Source organism: Nerophis ophidion, linkage group LG10 (assembly GCF_033978795.1).
Source record: "Nerophis ophidion isolate RoL-2023_Sa linkage group LG10, RoL_Noph_v1.0, whole genome shotgun sequence".
NCBI lineage: Eukaryota > Metazoa > Chordata > Actinopteri > Syngnathiformes > Syngnathidae > Nerophis > Nerophis ophidion.
The window spans coordinates 4,962,057-4,981,472 of NC_084620.1; the positions used below are offsets into that span (position 1 = coordinate 4,962,057).

General features: G+C 45.7%; 1 protein-coding gene across 6 annotated transcripts in view; it reads right to left on the minus strand.

Annotated features, from left to right (window-relative positions):
• anks1b (ankyrin repeat and sterile alpha motif domain containing 1B) overlaps nt 1-19,416 on the minus strand; it is a 385,802-nt gene that overhangs the window by 140,541 nt on the left and 225,845 nt on the right. For all 6 annotated transcript variants that reach the window (XM_061912138.1, XM_061912134.1, XM_061912133.1 and 3 more), the window contains one exon: nt 5,628-6,172. In XM_061912138.1, the coding sequence (XP_061768122.1) occupies nt 5,628-6,172 (545 nt within the window). The remainder of the gene's footprint in view (nt 1-5,627; nt 6,173-19,416) is intronic.

The window sequence follows — 19,416 nt, forward strand, 5'->3', positions numbered from 1 at the left end:
ACCCGGAGGGAACCCACGCAGTCATGGGGAGGACATGCAAACTCCACACAGAAAGATTCCGAGCCCGGGATTGAACCCTGGACTGCTCAGGACCTTCGTATTGTGAGGCAGATGCACTAACCCCTCTTCCACCATGCTGCCCTGTATTTGTAACATTCCAACAAAATTATAACATTTGGTGGCTAAAACTATTCAAAATTTGGTATTCATGCATCAACATTTTATGTTTTTGGGACAATTTTTTACACCCACTATGTATTATAATTTCTGTAATATTTCCAACTTTAATGATTATAATTGATTGCTAAATTTATTCTAAATTTGGCAGGTGCTTCATTAACAAATGCTTTCGCTGAAATGATGGCAAAGGTTTGGGTTTTCATGGCAAAACTTTGAACAAAGCATGTCTAGCTCCAGCCTATCTTGCCGATTGTATTGTACCGTATGTCCCGGCAAGAAATCTGCGTTCAAAAGACTCCGGCTTATTAGTGATTCCTAGAGCTCAAAAAAAGTCTGCGGGCTATAGAGCGTTTTCCGTTCGGGCTCCAGTACTCTGGAATGCCCTCCCGGTAACAGTTCGAGATGCTACCTCAGTAGAAGCATCTAAGTCTCATCTTAAAACTCATCTGTATACTCTAGCCTTTAAATAGACCTCCTTTTTAGACCAGTTGATCTGCCGCTTCTTTTCTTTCTCCTATGTCCCCCCCTCCCTTGTGGAGGGGGTCCGGTCCGATGACCATGGATGAAGTACTGACTGTCCAGAGTCGAGACCCAGGATGGACCGCTCGTCGGGACCCAGGATGGACCGCTCGCCTGTATCGGTTGGGGACATCTCTACGCTGCTGATCCGCTTGAGATGGTTTCCTGTGGACGGGACTCTCACTGCTGTCTTGGAGCCACTATGGATTGAACTTTCACAGTATCATGTTAGACCCGCTCGACATCCATTGCTTTCGGTCCCCTAGAGGGGAGGGGTTGCCCACATCTGAGGTCCTCTCCAAGGTTTCTCATAGTCAGCATTGTCACTGGCGTCCCACTGAATGTGAATTCTCCCTGCCCACTGGGTGTGAGTTTTCCTTGCCCTTTTGTGGGTTCTTCCGAGGATGTTGTAGTCGTAATGATTTGTGCAGTCCTTTGAGACATTTGTGATTTGGGGCTATATAAATAAATATTGATTGATTGATTGATGTCGGCCATGTTTGTGGAAGGTGATGCCTCATTTTTGTTATTATTTCCACAAACGTATTATTTTTGATTGAAGCAGGGTTAGTGCGTCTGCCTCACAAAACGAAGGTCCCAAGTAGTCTGGGGTTTAATCCCGGGCTCGGGATCTTTCTGTGTGGAGTTTGCATGTTCTCCCCGTGAATGCGTGGGTTCCCTCCGGGTACTCCGGCTTCCTCCCACTTCCAAAGACATGCACCTGGGGATAGGTTGATTGGCAACACTAAATTGGCCCTAGTGTGTGAATGTTGTCTGTCTATCTGTGTTGGCCCTGCGATGAGGTGGCGACTTGTCCTGGGTGTACACCGCCTTCTTCCCGATTGTAGCTGAGATAGGCACCAGCGCCCTCCGCGACCCCAAAGGGAATAAGCGGTAGAAAATGGATGGATGGATGGAAAACAACACTTTAAGAAGGCCCGTCACTAATGAATGCTTACAATGCTGAAAAATATCAACATTTTGTGTTTTGGGGACAAAATGTCACACCCACAATGTCAGCCATGTTTGTGGATTATAATTGTTGTAGTATTTTCAAGTAAATTGCCATATTTGACTGCTAAACCTATTCTACATTTGTTAAGTGCTTCATGGACAAATGCTCACAGTGCATCCGGTTTTCACAGCGTTTCACTTTTTCCGCATTTTATGTCACAGCCTTATTCCAAAATGGAAAAAATTAGCTTTTGTCCTCAAAATCCTACAAACAATACTCCATAATGACAATGTGAAAAGTTTTTATTTTCTATTGTTATTCCCAAAGACATGCACCTGGGGATAGGTTGATTGGCAACACTAAATTGGCCCTAGTGTGTGAATGTGAGTTTGAATGTTGTCTGTCTATCTGTGTTGACCCTGCGATGAGGTGGCGACTTGTCCAGAGTGTACCCTGCCTTCCGCCCGATTGTAGCTGAGATAGGCGCCAGCGACCCCCGCGACCCCGAAAGGGAATAAGCGGTAGAAAATGGATGGATGGATGTTATTCCCAAATGTATCAAAAATAAACTATAAACATAAATAAATCACATGTCCATAAGTATTCACAGCTTTTGCACAAAACTTTGTTGATGCGCCTTTAGCAGCAATTGTAGCCTCAAGTCTTTTTGAATATGATGCCACAAGCTTTGTGGGCAGTGTTCCCCATTTTTTATTTGCATCACCTCTAAAGCTCCATAAGAATAGACTGGGAATGTTGGTTTTTATTCAGGATGTCTCTGTCCATTGCTGCATTTATATTTCCCTCTATCCCAGGCCTGGGCAATTATTTTGACTCGGGAGGCCAAATTTAGAGAAAAAAATGTGTCTGGGGCCGGCATGTCTATTTTTAGAAACACTAATACAAAACCTCCTGGTCGCTTCCCATCCAACCTTATGGAGCTTGACATTTGCTGCAAAGAGCAATGGGCGAGACTGCCCAAGAGAGTTGTGCCAAGCTTGTGGCACCATACTTAAAAAGACTTGAGGCTGTAATTGCTGCCAAAGGTCTATCAACAAAGTATTGAGCAAAGGCTGGAAATAGTTACCGGTATGTACTTTTGTACATTTTTTTTAACATGAATTGATTAACGTGCTCGGCAGCAGGTGAACGTGCTGAACACTAATCTGGGGCAAGTGAAACCAATTAGTACCCATGGTAACCAAAACAAACCCAGAAGTGCACAAATCAGGAACTAAGGGAGTCCTAAACTACCAGAACATAACAAAAACATGATCCGGACCACGGATCATGACAGTTTATATCTATCTAAATTGTTCAAATGATGATAACTGCATGTTAGAACACACACAAACGCTTATTTTAAGCGTTTTCCGTTCGGGCTCCAGTACTCTGGAATGCCCTCCCGGTAACAGTTCGAGATGCTACCTCAGTAGAAGCATTTAAGTCTCACCTTAAAACTCATCTGTATACTCTAGCCTTTAAATAGACCTCCTTTTTAGACCAGTTGATCTGCCGCTTCTTTTCTTTCTCCTATGTCCCCCCCTCCCTTGTGGAGGGGGTCCGGTCCGATGACCATGGATGAAGTACTGGCTGTCCAGAGTCGAGACCCAGGATGGACCGCTCGTCGGGACCCAGGATGGACCGCTCGCCTGTATCGGTTGGGGACATCTCTACGCTGCTGATCCGCCTCCGCTTGAGATGGTTTCCTGTGGACGGGACTCTCGCTGCTGTCTTGGATCCGCTTGAACTGAACTCTCGCGGCTGTGTTGGAGCCACTATGGATTGAACTTTCACAGTATCATGTTAGACCCGCTCGACATCCATTGCTTTCGGTCCCCTAGAGGGGGGGGGGGGGGGGTTGCCCACATCTGAGGTCCTCTCCAAGGTTTCTCATAGTCAGCTATGTCACTGGCGTCCCACTGGATGTGAATTCTCCCTGCCCACTGGGTGTGAGTTTTCCTTGCCCTTTTGTGGGTTCTTCCGAGGATGTTGTAGTCGTAATGATTTGTGCAGTCCTTTGAGACATTTGTGATTTGGGGCTATATAAATAAACATTGATTGATTGATTGACCATTTAGTGGTCAATTGTACGGAATATGTACTGTACTGTGCAATCTACCAATAAAAGTTTCAATTAATCAATCAATCGATGCGTTTGTATGTGAAACTTTACACGTTATCATTATGGGGAACTCTGTAGAACAAAAATGAATGTATTCCATTTTGGAGTAAGGCTGTAACAAAACTTTCAACACAGCATGTGTGTAAAAGGTATTGCATTATTTCTCAATTTTTTTCAAATTTGTATATTTGTTTGCTTGAGAACAATACTTTAAGAAGGTCTGTCATAATGCCTAAAAAATGGCAAATGTTTGTGTTTTGCTTGAACAATCTTCCATGCAGCACGTCGGCCATGCTTGTGGCTTCAGTAGAATCATTTAAGTCCCATCTTAAAACAAATTTCTATGCGCTAGCCTTTAAATAACCCCCCCCCCCCTTTTAGACCAGTTGATCTGCCGTCTCTTTTCTGCTCTGTCCGCCTCTCCTTTGGGAGAGGTTATTAGGTAACCATAGGTGATGGGCTAGCTGTTCAAAGTCGGGACCCAGGGTGGACCACTCATCTGTGCTTTAGTTGGGGACGTCTCTGCGCTGCTGACCTGTCTCCACTCAATATGATCCCTTTCTGGCCCCACCATGGACTGGACTTACACACTATTAACTAGATCCCCTCGACGTCTATTGCACCGGTCGCCCGGGGGTGTGGGGTACCCATTTGTGGTCCCTTTCAAGGTTTCTCATTGAATCCCATTGGGTTGAGTTTTTTCTTGCCCTGATGTGGGATCTGAGCTGAAGATGTCGTTGTGGCTTGTGCAGCCCTTTGAGACACTTGTGATTAAGGGCTATATAGATACACTTTGATTGATTGATGAGGTGTTTGTTATCTATTATTCCTCAATAAATTCTAATGTTTGATTACTCCAAAACACCTAAAAAGAATATTGTACAGTGGGGCAAATAAGTATTTAGTCAGCCACAGATTGTGCAAGTTCTCCCACTTAAAATGATGACAGAGGTCTGTAATTTTCATCATAGGTACACTTCAACTGTGAGAGACAGAATGTGGAAAAAAAATCCAGGAATTCACATTGTAGGAATTTTAAAGAATTTATTTGTAAATTATGGTGGAAAATAAGTATTTGGTCAACCATTCAAAGCTCTCACTGATGGAAGCAGGTTTTGGCTCAAAATCTCACGATACATGGCCCCATTCATTCTTTCCTTAACACGGATCAATCGTCCTGTCCCCTTAGCAGAAAAACAGCCCCAAAGCATGATGTTTCCACCCCCATGCTTCACAGTAGGTATGGTGTTCTTGGGATGCAACTCAGTATTCTTCTTCCTCCAAACACGACGAGTTGAGTTTATACCAAAATGGATACATGGATGATACAGCAGAGGATTGGGAGAATGTCATGCAGTCAGATGAAACCAAAATAGAACTTTTTGGTATAAACTCAACTCGTCGTGTTTGGAGGAAGAAGAATACTGAGTTGCATCCCAAGAACACCACACCTACTGTGAAGCATGGGGGTGGAAACATCATGCTTTGGGGCTGTTTTTCTGCTAAGGGGACAGGACGATTGATCCGTGTTAAGGAAAGAATGAATGGGGCCATGTATCGTGAGATTTTGAGCCAAAATCTCCTTCCATCAGTGAGAGCTTTGAATGGTTGACCAAATACCTATTTTCCACCATAATTTACAAATAAATTCTTTAAAATTCCTACAATTTGAATCCCTGATTTTTTTTCCACATTCTGTCTCTCACAGTTGAAGTGTACCTATGATGAAAATTACAGACCTCTGTCATCATTTTAAGTGGGAGAACTTGCACAACCGGTGGCTGACTAAATACTTTTTTGCCCCACTGTATGTGACAAAAGATTTTGAACCCTAAATAAAAAGCCCACCTGAATGGGAGACACAGCAACCAGGTTGGAGTCAGACTTGGACAAGGATTTAGACAGCTGCAGGTCCAGCACGCTGCGGGGCATGGACCTCATCCTCCCCAGGGTGCAGGCCCTCTCCTCGTAGCCGGGGCCCGATGCACCACCCTTGGGGACGTTGCCTCCGCACTGCGGTAGTTCGCCGTTAGCTTCAGATGGAAAGGAGCCGGCTAGAGGGAAACAATCCACCAGTCCCGGCCTGGTTTGGTCCTGGTTGACCCTAGTGTGGAACACAGTCCGATAGACCACTCGGGGTTTCTGGGGGCTAGCGGTGGTCCTCTGGGTTGTTGAGGAGGACGACGACGACGGAGCTCCTTTGATCACGTTGCTGAAATCAGGCGCCTGCAGGTTTTTGCTAGGTTTGGGGCTATAGAGGTGGTAAGGCGTGTCAGGGGTCTCGCAGGCTGGGGAGGATCCGTGGAGGAGGCCCACAAATTCTTCCGGAATGTGGCTCTTTCTGCGGTCGTCTATCGCAGCGTTGGGGGACACGTGAGGGTAGGGAGCGTCGTCTGCAGCGGGAGAAGAAAAAGTTAGTTTTTGAAAGAATAACAAAATAATGATAAATGGGTTGTACTTGTATAGCGCTTTTCTACCTTCAAGGTACTCAAAGCGCTTTGACACTACTTCCACATTCACCCATTCACACACACATTCACACGCTGATGGAGGGAGCTGCCATGCAAGGCGCTAACCAGCACCCATCAGGAGCAAGGGTGAAATGTCTTGCTCAGGACACAACGGATGTGACTAGGTTGGTACTATGTGGGGATTGAACCAGGGAACCTGGGGTTGTGCACGGCTACTCTTCCACTGCGCCACGCCGTCACAAACTCATGACTGGCTTCTTCTTCTGCTTGAGTCCAAAGAGTGTCTCAACATGCGCATGCAAGGAATCCTGGCATTCACGCCGGCCACAAGATTAGGTACACTTACATTACTCCATCCATCCATTTTCTACCGCTTATTCCCTTTTGGGGTCGCGGGGGGCACTGGCACCTATCTCAGCTACAATCAGGCGGAAGGCGGGGTACACCCTGGACAAGTCGCCACATCATCGCAGGGCCAACACAGATAGACAGACAACATTCACACACTAGAACCAATTTTAGTGTTGCCAATCAACCTATCCCCAGGTGCATGTCTTTGGAAGTGGGAGGAAGCCGGAGTACCCGGAGGGAACCCACGCATTCACGGGGAGAACATGCAAACTCCACACAGAAAGATCCCGAGCCTGGATTTGAACCCAGGACTGCAGGACCTTCGTATTGTGAGGCAGACGCACTAACCCCTCTGCCACCGTGAAGCCCACTTATATTACTCAGCATCACCAAAACAATATGTTCATTCCTGTGTCTGCTTCACACTGACAGCTGTTTTGTATATATTGCAGCAACAAATGTTGGCCAGAATATTTAAAAACCCCTCTGTCTACTTTCACGACACTGCAAACTAAAAATAAGCGTTTTTATCGGTTTAAAGGCAGCAATTCTTTTTTATCAAATCAGTGAGCGACGATGCACGCTCAATAAAGCCGCCTGCCTTGAACAGAAATGCTTTCATCGTTTCAGTCACAACAGTGGAAAGAAAATCTGTATTACTGACAAACATTGTTGGGTTTTTGTTGTTTATGTCACGTGGAGGGTCGCAGCTCGCTGCGGGGTCGTTCTCACGGGATGCAGAACGGACAACTCCGGACAAAGCGTGAAGGTAGGAGTAGGGCTGGGCGATATATTGATTGATTGATTGATACTTTTATTAGTAGATTGCACAGTACAGTACATATTCCGTACAATTGACCACTAAATGGTAACACCCGAATAAGTTTTTCAACTTGTTTAAGTCGGGGGTTCACGTTAATCAATTCATGGTATCGCGGGTTTGTCTCTGTGCGATATAGAAAATGACTATATCGTAATATTCGAGTATATGTTCTCACGCGGGACTTTTAGCTGCGGGCGTACACTTCAGGCTCTAATCGCTCTTTCCAGTGTCTCCTTCTCGCAGACAAGCAGGCGCACATTCTTACATACGTCACACATCATGTACACGCCCTCGCCCAGTAGAGAGGTAGCGGCGTGGCTAACGTTAGCTGCTAACGTAGCCGTACGAGACAAAGAAGGTGCGGATCTGGTAACAAACGAAGGAAGACTTCATTTTCAATAAAAACAGCAGGGTTTCCATAGTCTGGCGGTGGTTCGGCTTCAAGCGGGAATATGTCGAACAGACAACCGTGATTTGTCAAGTGTGGGGGGGAAAAGCGTTGCTATAAAAAGTAGCATTACTGCTAATATGTAGCCCATCCATCCATCTATCTTCTTCCGCTTATCCGAGGTCGGGTCGCGGGGGCAGCAGCCTAAGCAGGGAAGCCCAGACTTCCCTCTCCCCAGCCACTTCGTCTAGCTCTTCCCGGGGGATCCCGAGGCGTTCCCAGGCCAGCCGGGAGACATAGTCTTCCCAACGTGTCCTGGGTCTTCCCCGTGGCCTCCTACCGGTTGGACGTGCCCTAAACACCTCCCTCGGGAGGCGTTCGGGTGGCATCCTGACCAGATGCCCGAACCACCTCATCTGGCTCCTCTCCATGTGGAGGAGCAGCGGCTTTACTTTGAGTTCCTCCCGGATGACAGAGCTTCTCACCCTATCTCTAAGGGAGAGACCTGGAAACTCATTTCGGCCGCTTGTACCCGTGATCTTATCCCTTCGGTCATGACCCAAAGCTCATGACCATAGGTGAGGATGGGAACGTAGATCGACCGGTAAATTGAGAGCTTTGCCTTCCGGCTCAGCTCCTTCTTCACCACAACGGATCGGTACAACGTCCGCATTACTGAAGACGCCGCACCGATCCGCCTGTCGATCTCACGATCCACTCTTCCCTCACTCGTGAACAAGACTCCTAGGTACTTGAACTCCTCCACTTGGGGCAGGGTCTCCTCCCCAACCCGGAGATGGCACTCCACCCTAATATGTAGCATCGTTTGTAAAGTCACTCGCTAGAGCAGGGGTAGGGAACCTATGGCTCCAGAGCCAGATGTGGCTCTTTTGATGATTGGATCTGGTTCTCAGATAAATCTTAGCTGACATTGCTTAACACGATAAGTAATGACTAATTCCGTTAGTAATCACAGTGTTAAAAATAACGTTCAAAATATAAATAATAAATGATAAATGGGTTGTACTTGTATAGCGCTTTTCTACCTTCAAGGTACTCAAAGCGCTTTGACACTACTTCCACATTTACCCATTCACACACACATTCACACACTGATGGAGGGAGCTGCCATGCAAGGCGCCAACCAGCACCCATCAGGAGCAAGGGTGAAGTGTCTTGCTCAGGACACAACGGACGTGACGAGGTTGGTACTAGGTGGGATTTGAACCAGGGACCCTCGGGTTGCACACGGCCACTCTCGTGTATTTTAATCCATCCATCTGTTTTCTACTGCACCTGTTCAAGAAGTCGCATTAATGGTGAGAAGCATTTTATTTATCATCGGTGAGCTTCCAAATAAAAATGTTATTTAAAAAGAATAACAGACTTATTATGTGAAGATCAGTCACTTAACTTCTGTCCACACCGGCTGCCAAACAGCATGTTTCTATTTATGCTTGTCTTGCGCGTTCCTCAGGGCTCCAAGATTCAATCAATCAATCAATCAATGTTTACTTATATAGCCCTAAATCACTAGTGTCTCAAAGGGCTGCACAAACCACCACGACATCCTCGGTAGGCCCACATAAGGGCAAGGAAAACTCACACCCAGTGGGACGTCGGTGACAATAATGACTATAAGAACCTTGGAGAGGAGGAAAGCAATGGATGTCGAGCGGGTCTAACATGATACTGTGAAAGATCAATCCATAATGGATCCAACACAGTCGCGAGAGTCCAGTCCAAAGCGGATCCAACACAGCAGCGAGAGTCCCGTTCACAGCGGAGCCAGCAGGAAACCATCCCAAGCGGAGGCGGATCAGCAGCGCAGAGATGTCCCCAGCCGATACACAGGCAAGCAGTACATGGCCACCGGATCGGACCGGACCCCCTCCACAGGGGAGAGTGGGACATAGATTGACTATTTAGAACTGTACATGCAAGACTGCTTCATTCTCCTCTGTTGGTGATATTAAAATAATTTTACCTGCTCTTCGCTCTCCTGGTTCCTGCTTCTTGGGGTCGCCACTACTGCTGCTATGCGAGTTTGTGACATATTATACTCTATAAATATTGGTCTTATTTAAAAATGCAGACATTTAGTTGTATTCAGTGTTAAAAATATTTTATGGCTCCCACGGAAATACATTTTAAAACATTTGGCTTAGATTGCTCTCTCAGCCAGAAAGGTTCCCGACCCCTGCGCTAGAGAATGAAGAGAATTTCATAACCTTAGTAACATAGTGAAGGACAAATACTATTTGATTTCCTATTATGCAGCTCATTTTTATTTGACTCTTAAAATGACTCTGACAATCTTGCAATTTATGTTTTGGAAATGACTTGAATGTTTGTGCCATTGCTTAATAACTTTAATACACTTTTGGTCAATTGACTTAGTTGTGGTTTCCTTTTCTGCATGAAAGTTTAAAAGTAGCATATATGAATGCAGTATGAAGAAGAATGTTTTAATGTAGACACATAGAATCATCATACTGCTGTGATTGTATGCATCAAGTGTTCATTCAAGGCCAAGGCAAAATATCGTAATGGCCTAAAAATATTGTGATATTTTAATCAATCAATCAGTCAATCAATGTTTACTTATATAGCCCTAAATCACTAGTGTCTCAAAGGGCTGCACAAACCACCACGACATCCTCGGTAGGCCCACATAAGGGCAAGGAAAACTCACACCCAGTGGGACATCGGTGACAATAATGACTATGAGAACCTTAAAGAGGAGGAAAGCAATGGATGTCGAGCGGATCTAACAGGATACTGTGAAAGTTCAATCCATAATGGATCCAACACAGTCGCGAGAGTCCAGTCCAAAGAGGATCCAAGACACAGCAGCGAGAGTCCCGTTCACAGCGGAGCCAGCAGGAAACCATCCCAAGCGTAGGCGGACCAGCAGCGCAGAGATGTCCCCAGCCGATACACAGGCAAGCAGTACATGGCCACCGGATCGGACCGGACCCCCTCCACAAGGGAGAGTGGGACATAGAAGAAAAAGAAAAGAAACGGCAGATCAACTGGTCTAAAAAGGGAGTCTATTTAAAGGCTAGAGTATACAAATGAGTTTTAAGGTGAGACTTAAATGCTTCTACTGAGGTGGCATCTCGAACTGTTACCGGGAGGGCATTCCAGAGTACTGGAGCCCGAACGGAAAATGCTCTATAGCCCGCAGACTTTTTTTGGGCTTTGGGAATCACTAACAAGCCGGAGTCTTTTGAACGCAGATTTCTTGCCGGGACATATGGTACAATACAATCGGCAAGATAGGATGGAGCTAGACCGTGTAGTATTTTATACGTAAGTAGTAAAACCTTAAAGTCACATCTTAAGTGCACAGGAAGCCAGTGCAGGTGAGCCAGTACAGGTGTAATGTGATCAAACTTTCTTGTTTTTGTCTAAAGTCTAGCAGCCGCATTTTGTACCAACTGTAATCTTTTAATGCTAGACATGGGGAGGTAATATCGCCCAGCCCTAGGTAGGAGTATGATTTATTTTCAGAAATCATACCTTATACCAAAAACAGGAAACAAGCAAAAGGGAAGCGAGTCGTTCGCAAGAGAAGCTAAAGAACCAAAACTTAGGACTGGAATCATGAACTAGAAACAAGAACTCTACCTGCGTGACTGTCACATACAATCATACAATGAACAATGAAGCCAGACCCAGTGTGGCGAGCAGCGTGAATAAATAGGTCTCTGATTAGTGCTCGGCAGCAGGTGAACGTGCTGAACACTAATCTGGGGCAAGTGAAACCAATTAGTACCCATGGTAACCAAAACAAACCCAGAAGTGCACAAATCAGGAACTAAGGGAGTCCAAAACTACCAGAACATAACAAAAACATGATCCGGACCACGGATCATGACAGTTTATATCTATCTAAATTGTTCAAATGATGATAACTGCATGTTAGAACACACACAAACGCTTATTTTAAGCGTTTTCCGTTCGGGCTCCAGTACTCTGGAATGCCCTCCCGGTAACAGTTCGAGATGCCACCTCAGTAGAAGCATTTAAGTCTCACCTTAAAACTCATCTGTATACTCTAGCCTTTAAATAGACCTCCTTTTTAGACCAGTTGATCTGCCGCTTCTTTTCTTTCTCCTATGTCCCCCCCCTCCCTTGTGGAGGGGGTCCGGTCCGATGACCATGGATGAAGTACTGGCTGTCCAGAGTCGAGACCCAGGATGGACCGCTCGTCGGGACCCAGGATGGACCGCTCGACTGTATCGGTTGGGGACATCTCTACGCTGCTGATCCGCCTCCGCTTGAGATGGTTTCCTGTGGACGGGACTCTCGCTGCTGTCTTGGATCCGCTTTGAACTGAACTCTCGCGGCTGTGTTGGAGCCACTATGGATTGAACTTTCACAGTATCATGTTAGACCCGCTTGACATCCATTGCTTTCGGTCCCCTAGAGGGGGAGGGTTGCCCACATCTGAGGTCCTCTCCAAGGTTTCTCATAGTCAGCATTGTCACTGGCGTCCCACTGGATGTGAATTGTCCCTGCCCACTGGGTGTGAGTTCTCCTTGCCCTTTTGTGGGTTCTTCCGAGGATGTTGTAGTCGTAATGATTTGTGCAGTCCTTTGAGACATTTGTGATTTGGGGCTATATAAATAAACATTGATTGATTGATTATTGCTACAAATAAGACACCTTCAGGCAGTGCTCTGTATGAACGGCACGTTTTTTGGGGGAAAATTGTGTTTTCTTAAGAAATCTTCCACGCAGCATATTGGCAATGTTTGTGGAAAGTGCTGCATCATTTTTGCATTATTTCCACAAAATTTTTGTGTGATTTTTAAAAATGTAGAAATTTGAGAGGTGCTTCATTGATAAACGCGAACCCATCCACCCATCAGTCTTCTTCCGCTTATTCGAGGTCGGGTCGCGGGGGCAGCAGCCTAAGCAGGGAAGTCCAGACTTCCCTCTCCCCAGCCACTTCGTCCAGTTCCTCCCGGGGCATCCCGAGGCGTTCTCAGGCCAGCCGGGAGACATAGTCTTCCCAACGTGTCCTGGGTCTTCCCCGTGGCCTCCTACCGGTTGGACGTCTCCTAAACACCTCCCTAGGGAGGCGTTCGGGTGGCATCCTGACCAGATACTCGAACCACCTCATCTGGCTCCTCTCGATGTGGAGGAGCAGCGGCTTTACTTTGAGTTCCTCCCGGATGGCAGAGCTTCTCACCCTATCTCTAAGGGAGAGACCCGGTACCTGGGGGAGGAAACCCATTTCGTCCCCTTGTACCCGTGATCTTATCCTTTCGGTCATGACCCAAAGCTCATGACCATAGGTGAGGATGGGAACGTAGATCGACCGGTAAATTGAGAGCTTTGGCTTCCGGCTCAGCTCCTTCTTCACCACAACGGATCGGTACAACGTCCGCATTACTGAAGACGCCGCACCGATCCGCCTGTCGATCTCACGATCCACTCTTCCCTCACTCGTGAACAAGACTCCTAGGTACTTGAACTCCTCCACTTGGGGCAGGGTCTCCTCCCCAACCCGGAGATGGCACTCCACCCTTTTTTGGGCGAGAACCATGGACTCGGACTTGGAGGTGCTGATTCTCATTCCGGTCGCTTCACACTCGGCTGCAAACCGATCCAGTGAGAGCTGAAGATCCCGGCCAGAAGAAGCCATCAGGACTACATCATCTGCAAAAAGCAGAGACCTAAATTGCGTGTTTTAGAGCAAAAAATCCACACGGAAAATCTTCCACGTGTCGGCCATGTATGTGGAAGGTTATTATTCCCATTTTTTGTAATATTTCCAACTAAATTTGTCTGAACAGTATAAATGTACACATTTGACAGATTCTTCAATAATAAATTCTAACTATTTATACTTGTTTTTTATTGTTTTGGAGCAAAAATAGCAGCATGTTGTGTGGAATTTTTGGAATCTTCCATGCAGCTTCTTTGATAACCGCAAACAATTTTAAATCGCATGTTTTGGAGCGAAATTCCACACAACACATGTCGGTGTTCATTGCCAGTTTTTGTAATATTTACCAATAGATTCTTATTCAGTCTATTGGTAGAAATGTATACATTTGAGAGGTTCTTCTTTAATAAATGCTAACCATACTGAAAAAAAAAAATAGCAAAAATAAGCGATTTTCTTAGAAAATCTTCCAACGCAGGATGTCGGCCATGTTTGTGGATGGTGTTTAATGTCATTTTTTGTAATATTTTCAACTAAATTCTTACATTCGATTGGTCAAAATGTATGCATTTGAGAGATACTTCATTAAAATGCTAAAAGTATGTTGACTTTTTGTTTGTTTGTTTGTTTTGGAGCAAACATTCAATCAATCAATCAATCAATGTTTATTTATATAGCCCCAAATCACAAATGTCTCAAAGGACTGCACAAATCATTACGACTACAACATCCTCGGAAGAACCCACAAAAGGGCAAGGAAAACTCACACCCAGTGGGCAGGGAGAATTCACATCCAGTGGGACGCCAGTGACAATGCTGACTATGAGAAACCTTGGAGAGGACCTCAGATGTGGGCAACCCCCCCCCCCCCTCTAGGGGACCGAAAGCAATGGATGTCGAGCGGGTCTAACATGATACTGTGAAAGTTCAATCCATAGTGGCTCCAAGACAGCAGTGAGAGTCCCGTCCACAGGAAACCATCTCAAGCGGATCAGCAGCGTAGAGATGTCCCCAACCGATACAGGCGAGCGGTCCATCCTGGGTCCCGACGAGCGGTCCATCCTGGGTCTCGACTCTGGACAGTCAGTACTTCATCCATGGTCATCGGACCGGACCCCCTCCACAAGGGAGGGGGGGGACATAGGAGAAAGAAAAGAAGCGGCAGATCAACTGGTCTAAAAAGGAGGTCTATTTAAAGGCTAGAGTATACAGATGAGTTTTAAGATGAGACTTAGATGCTTCTACTGAGGTAGCATCTGGAACTGTTACCGGGAGGGCATTCCAGAGTACTGGAGCCCGAACGGAAAACGCTCTATAGCCCGCAGACTTTTTTTGAGCTCTAGGAATCACTAATAAGCCGGAGTCTTTTGAACGCAGATTTCTTGCCGGGACATACGGTACAATACAATTTTACATTAAAGGCCTACTGAAACCCACTACTACCGACCACGCAGTCTGATAGTTTATATATCAATGATGAAATATTAACATTGCAACACATGCCAATACGGCCGGTTCAGTTTATTAAATTAAAATTTTTAATTTCCCGCTGAGTTTCTTGATGAAAACGTCGCGGAATGATGACGCGTGCGCGTGATGTCACGGACTGTCAAGAAATATTAGCGCAGCACTATTTGCGGCTAAAAGTCATCACTGTTCATCGCGCAATTCAACAGTCAAAGTAGAAATTAATAACGGAGAAGTCAAAGTAGAAAGATGGAGTTGGAAAGCTTTAGCCTTTAGCCACACAAACACAGAGTGATTCCTTGTTTAAAATTCCCGGAGGTGAAGCTTTACTATGGATCAGAGCGGTCAAGCGAACATGGTTTCCGACCACTTGTCAACCGGCAGGTTTCGGTGAGAAAATTGAGTTGAAAAGTCGCCTCTGGGGCGGCATAGCTCAGTTGGTAGAGTGGCCGTGCCAGCAACTTGAGGGTTGCAGGTTCGATTCCCGCTTCTGCCATCCTAGTCACTGCCGTTGTGTCCTTGGGCAAGACACTTTACCCACCTGCTCCAGTGCCACCCACACTGCTTTAAATGTAACTTAGATATTGGGTTTCACTATGTAAAGCGCTTTGAGTCACTAGAGAAAAGTGCTATATAAATATAATTCACTTCTTACCGGACACCTGGGGAGTTTGCCCCGTCCTTGTATCTGCCGTGACTTCCCTAAGAGACTGGCCTCAAGACACCCGTGGACACACCCCTCCGACTATCAGGTACTATTTAATCTCACTAAAACACTAGCAACACAATAGAAAGATAAGGGATTTCCCAGAATGATCCTAGTAAATGTGTCTAAAAACATCTGAATCCGTCCCAATGCAATCGCCTTTTTTTTAAAACTTTATTTATTTATTTTTTCTAGTCCTTCGCTATCAATATCATCATCCACGAATCTTTCATCCTTAATTAATGGGGAAATTGTTGTTTTCTCGGTCCGAATAGCTCTTGCTTCTGGAGGCTCCCATTATAAACAATGTGAGGACGTGAGGAGCCATCAAACATGTGACGTCATCGTCTGCGACTTCCGGTAAAGGCAAGGCTTTTTTTTATCAGCACCAAATAGAATAGAATAGAATAGAATATAGTTTTATTGTCATTATTGCAATGAACAGGTTCAAAGAACAACGAAATTGGAGCAGCTCCTCCTAAGGTGCATATGCAAAATGTTGCGAACTTTATCGTCAATGTTCTCTACTAAATCCTTTCAGCAAAAATATGGCAGTATCGCGAAATGATCAAGTATGACACATAGAATGGACCTGCTATCCCCGTTTAAATAAGAACATTTCATTTCAGTAGGCCTTTAAATTCCACACAGAAGCATGTCAGCCATGTTTGTGGAATGTGATTATTGTTACGTCTGTTATAAACTTATGTTTGGTAAACTTTTATGCATTTTAGAAGTGCTTCATATTAAATAAATGCAAGCCATACTGAAAACTATTATACAATTGTGTGGTTTTGTTGCGTCATTTGTTTGTTGGTACGTTGTTACTAATGAATGCTAACCATACGAAAGAAAATGGTAACCTTGTTTGTTTGTGTCGCTAAATCTTCCACACAGTGTGTGGGAAATCTTTGCGGAAGGTGCCTATTGCAATTTTCTTCTATTGTCTCATGCACAAATTAGGGGCTTCACGGTGGCAGAGGGGTTAGTGCGTCTGCCTCACAATACGAAGGTCCTGCAGTCCTGGGTTCGAATCCAGGCTCGGGATCTTTCTGTGATAAATAATAAATAAATGGGTTGTACTTGTATAGCGCTTTTCTACCTTCAAGGTACACAAAGCGCTTTGACACTACTTCCACATTTACCCATTCACACACACATTCACACACTGATGGAGGGAGCTGCCATGCAAGGCGCCAACCAGCACCCATCAGGAGCAAGGGTGAAGTGTCTTGCTCAGGACACAACGGACGTGACGAAGTTGGTACTAGGTGGGATTTGAACCAGGGACCCTCGGTTTGCGCACGGCCACTCTCTCACTGCGCCACGCCGTCCCTGTGGAGTTTGCATGTTCTCCCCGTGAATGCGTGGGTTCCCTCCGGGTACTCCGGCTTCCTCCCACTTCCAAAGACATGCACCTGGGGATAGGTTGATTGGCAACACTAAATTGGCCCTAGTGTGTGAATGTGAGTGTGAATGTTGTCTGTCTATCTGTGTTGGCCCTGCGATGAGGTGGCGACTTGTCCAGGGTGTACCCCGCCTTCCGCCCGAGTGTAGCTGAGATAGGCGCCAGCGCCCCCCGCGACCCCAAAAGGGAATAAGCGGTAGAAAATGGATGGATGGATGTCTCATGCACAAATCATCAAGCTATGAAGCAAAAAAAAACATTGTTATAATAATTATGTTGGTATTTTTGTACAATTGAGTCACCGAACAGCGTCAAAGTGTCATAAATAAAAATAATAAAAGCTCTGTTCCTTTCTAAGCGCTCCTCAATCACCCGCTGTGTGCACGTCAACAAGTGAAACTATTTGTTGCCGTGGCAACAGAGAGCCGCAGCGCCATTATCGCATTTAGCGTCTTTCACCTACAGCGCGCCGGGGGTAGACGAGAGGAGGCCAGCAAGCGGGAAAAGAAAAGTTTTCGGCTGACACAAACACGGCAATCAAATCAGCAGGTGTGTGAGTGTGTGTGAGTGTGTGTGTCCGGACGAAAAATAGAATGCTGGTGGAGGACAAGTCGCTTACCTTTAAGCAGAGTGCACTTAACTGAGCGAGCACGCTATGAAAGCACTGTGGCTGTCTGTGCATTTTTTTTTTTTTTTTGTCAAATCTCCACACGCACACAAACACACAAACACACACACACGCATGCAGGTCACTGCATGTAGCCGCTTGATGCGCAAGTTGTGTTCATCATGACACACAACCACAGAAATGCATTCGATGGACAAGTTTGGACGTAATTTGTTTTTCTTCATATTATTAAAAATCTGAATGCTGACTCAGCATAATTACCTCCCTGCTTGGCACTCAGCATTAAGGGTTGGAATTGGGGGTTAAATCACCATAAATGATTCCCGGGCGCGGCACCGCTGCTGCTCACTGCTCCCGTCACCTCCCAGGGGGGGAACAAGGGAAATGGGTCAAATGCAAAGAATGATTTCGCCACATCTCGTATGTGTGTGACAATCATTGGGACTTCAACTTTAACTTTAATGGTAAAATGGTAAATGGGTTATACTTGTACAGCGCTTTTCTACCTTCAAGGTACTCAAAGCGCTTTGACACTATTTCCACATTCACACACACATTCACACACTGATGGGGGGAGCTGCCATGCAAGGCCCTAACCACGGCCCATCAGGAGCAAGGGTGAAGTGTCTTGCTCAAGGACACAACGGACGTGACAACGTTGGTAGAAGGTGGGGATCGAACCATGAACCGTCAGGTTGCTGGCACGGCCCCCTCTCCTAACAGCGCCATGCCGTCCCCAGCATCCTGTAGGATCTGACCTCACGCGGGGGGCAAAATTGTTCCTATGTGAACAAATGACATTAACCGGTATAGCTCGGTTGGTAGAGCGGTCGTGCCAGCAACTTGAGGGTTGCAGGTTCGATCCCCGCTTCAGCCATCCTAGTCACTGCCGTTGTGTCCTTGGGCAAGACACTTTACCCACCTGCTCCCAGGGCCCCCCACACTGGTTTGAATGTAAAAATTAGATATAGGGTTTCACTTTGTAAAGCACTTTGAGTCACTAGAGAAAAAGCGCTATATAAGTATAATTCACTTCACAAATATAATTCACTAACCCAACTGATGACAAAAGCTACTTCAAATATGTTTTGCTTGCTTCCACGCATGCTAATGTGCCTTTTCGAAATGTTCCTTCTTCTGTCATTTTCTAATAAAGTAACTTCAATATAAACGATCAACAATGACATAGAAGACATTTTTTACAATCACCGTTTTTGTTAGTAATCTGCATACCCCTAAATATCAGCCCGAAACATATTTCATAAAGATAAATTGTAGTTTTAAAGGAAGAAAACAATGTAATCCCCCCCTCTCTCTCTCTCTCTCTCTCTCTATATATATATATATATATATACATATATATATTTGACACCTGCTAAACGTCATCATGCTCGCTCTTTTAACTGAATATATCAGATTTACACATCTGAGTCAAAGCCCCAAGTGGAGGAGTTCAAGTACCTAGGAGTCTTGTTCACGAGCGAGGGAAGAGTGGATCGTGAGATCGACAGGCGGATCGGTGCGGCGTCTTCAGTAATGCGGACGTTCTACCGATCCATTGTGGTGAAGAAGGAGCTGAGCCGGAAGGCAAAGCTCTCAATTTACCGGTCGATCTACGTTCCCATCCTCACCTATGGTCATGAGCTTTGGGTCATGACCGAAAGGATAAGATCACAGGTACAAGGGGACGAAATGAGTTTCGGGGCTCTCCC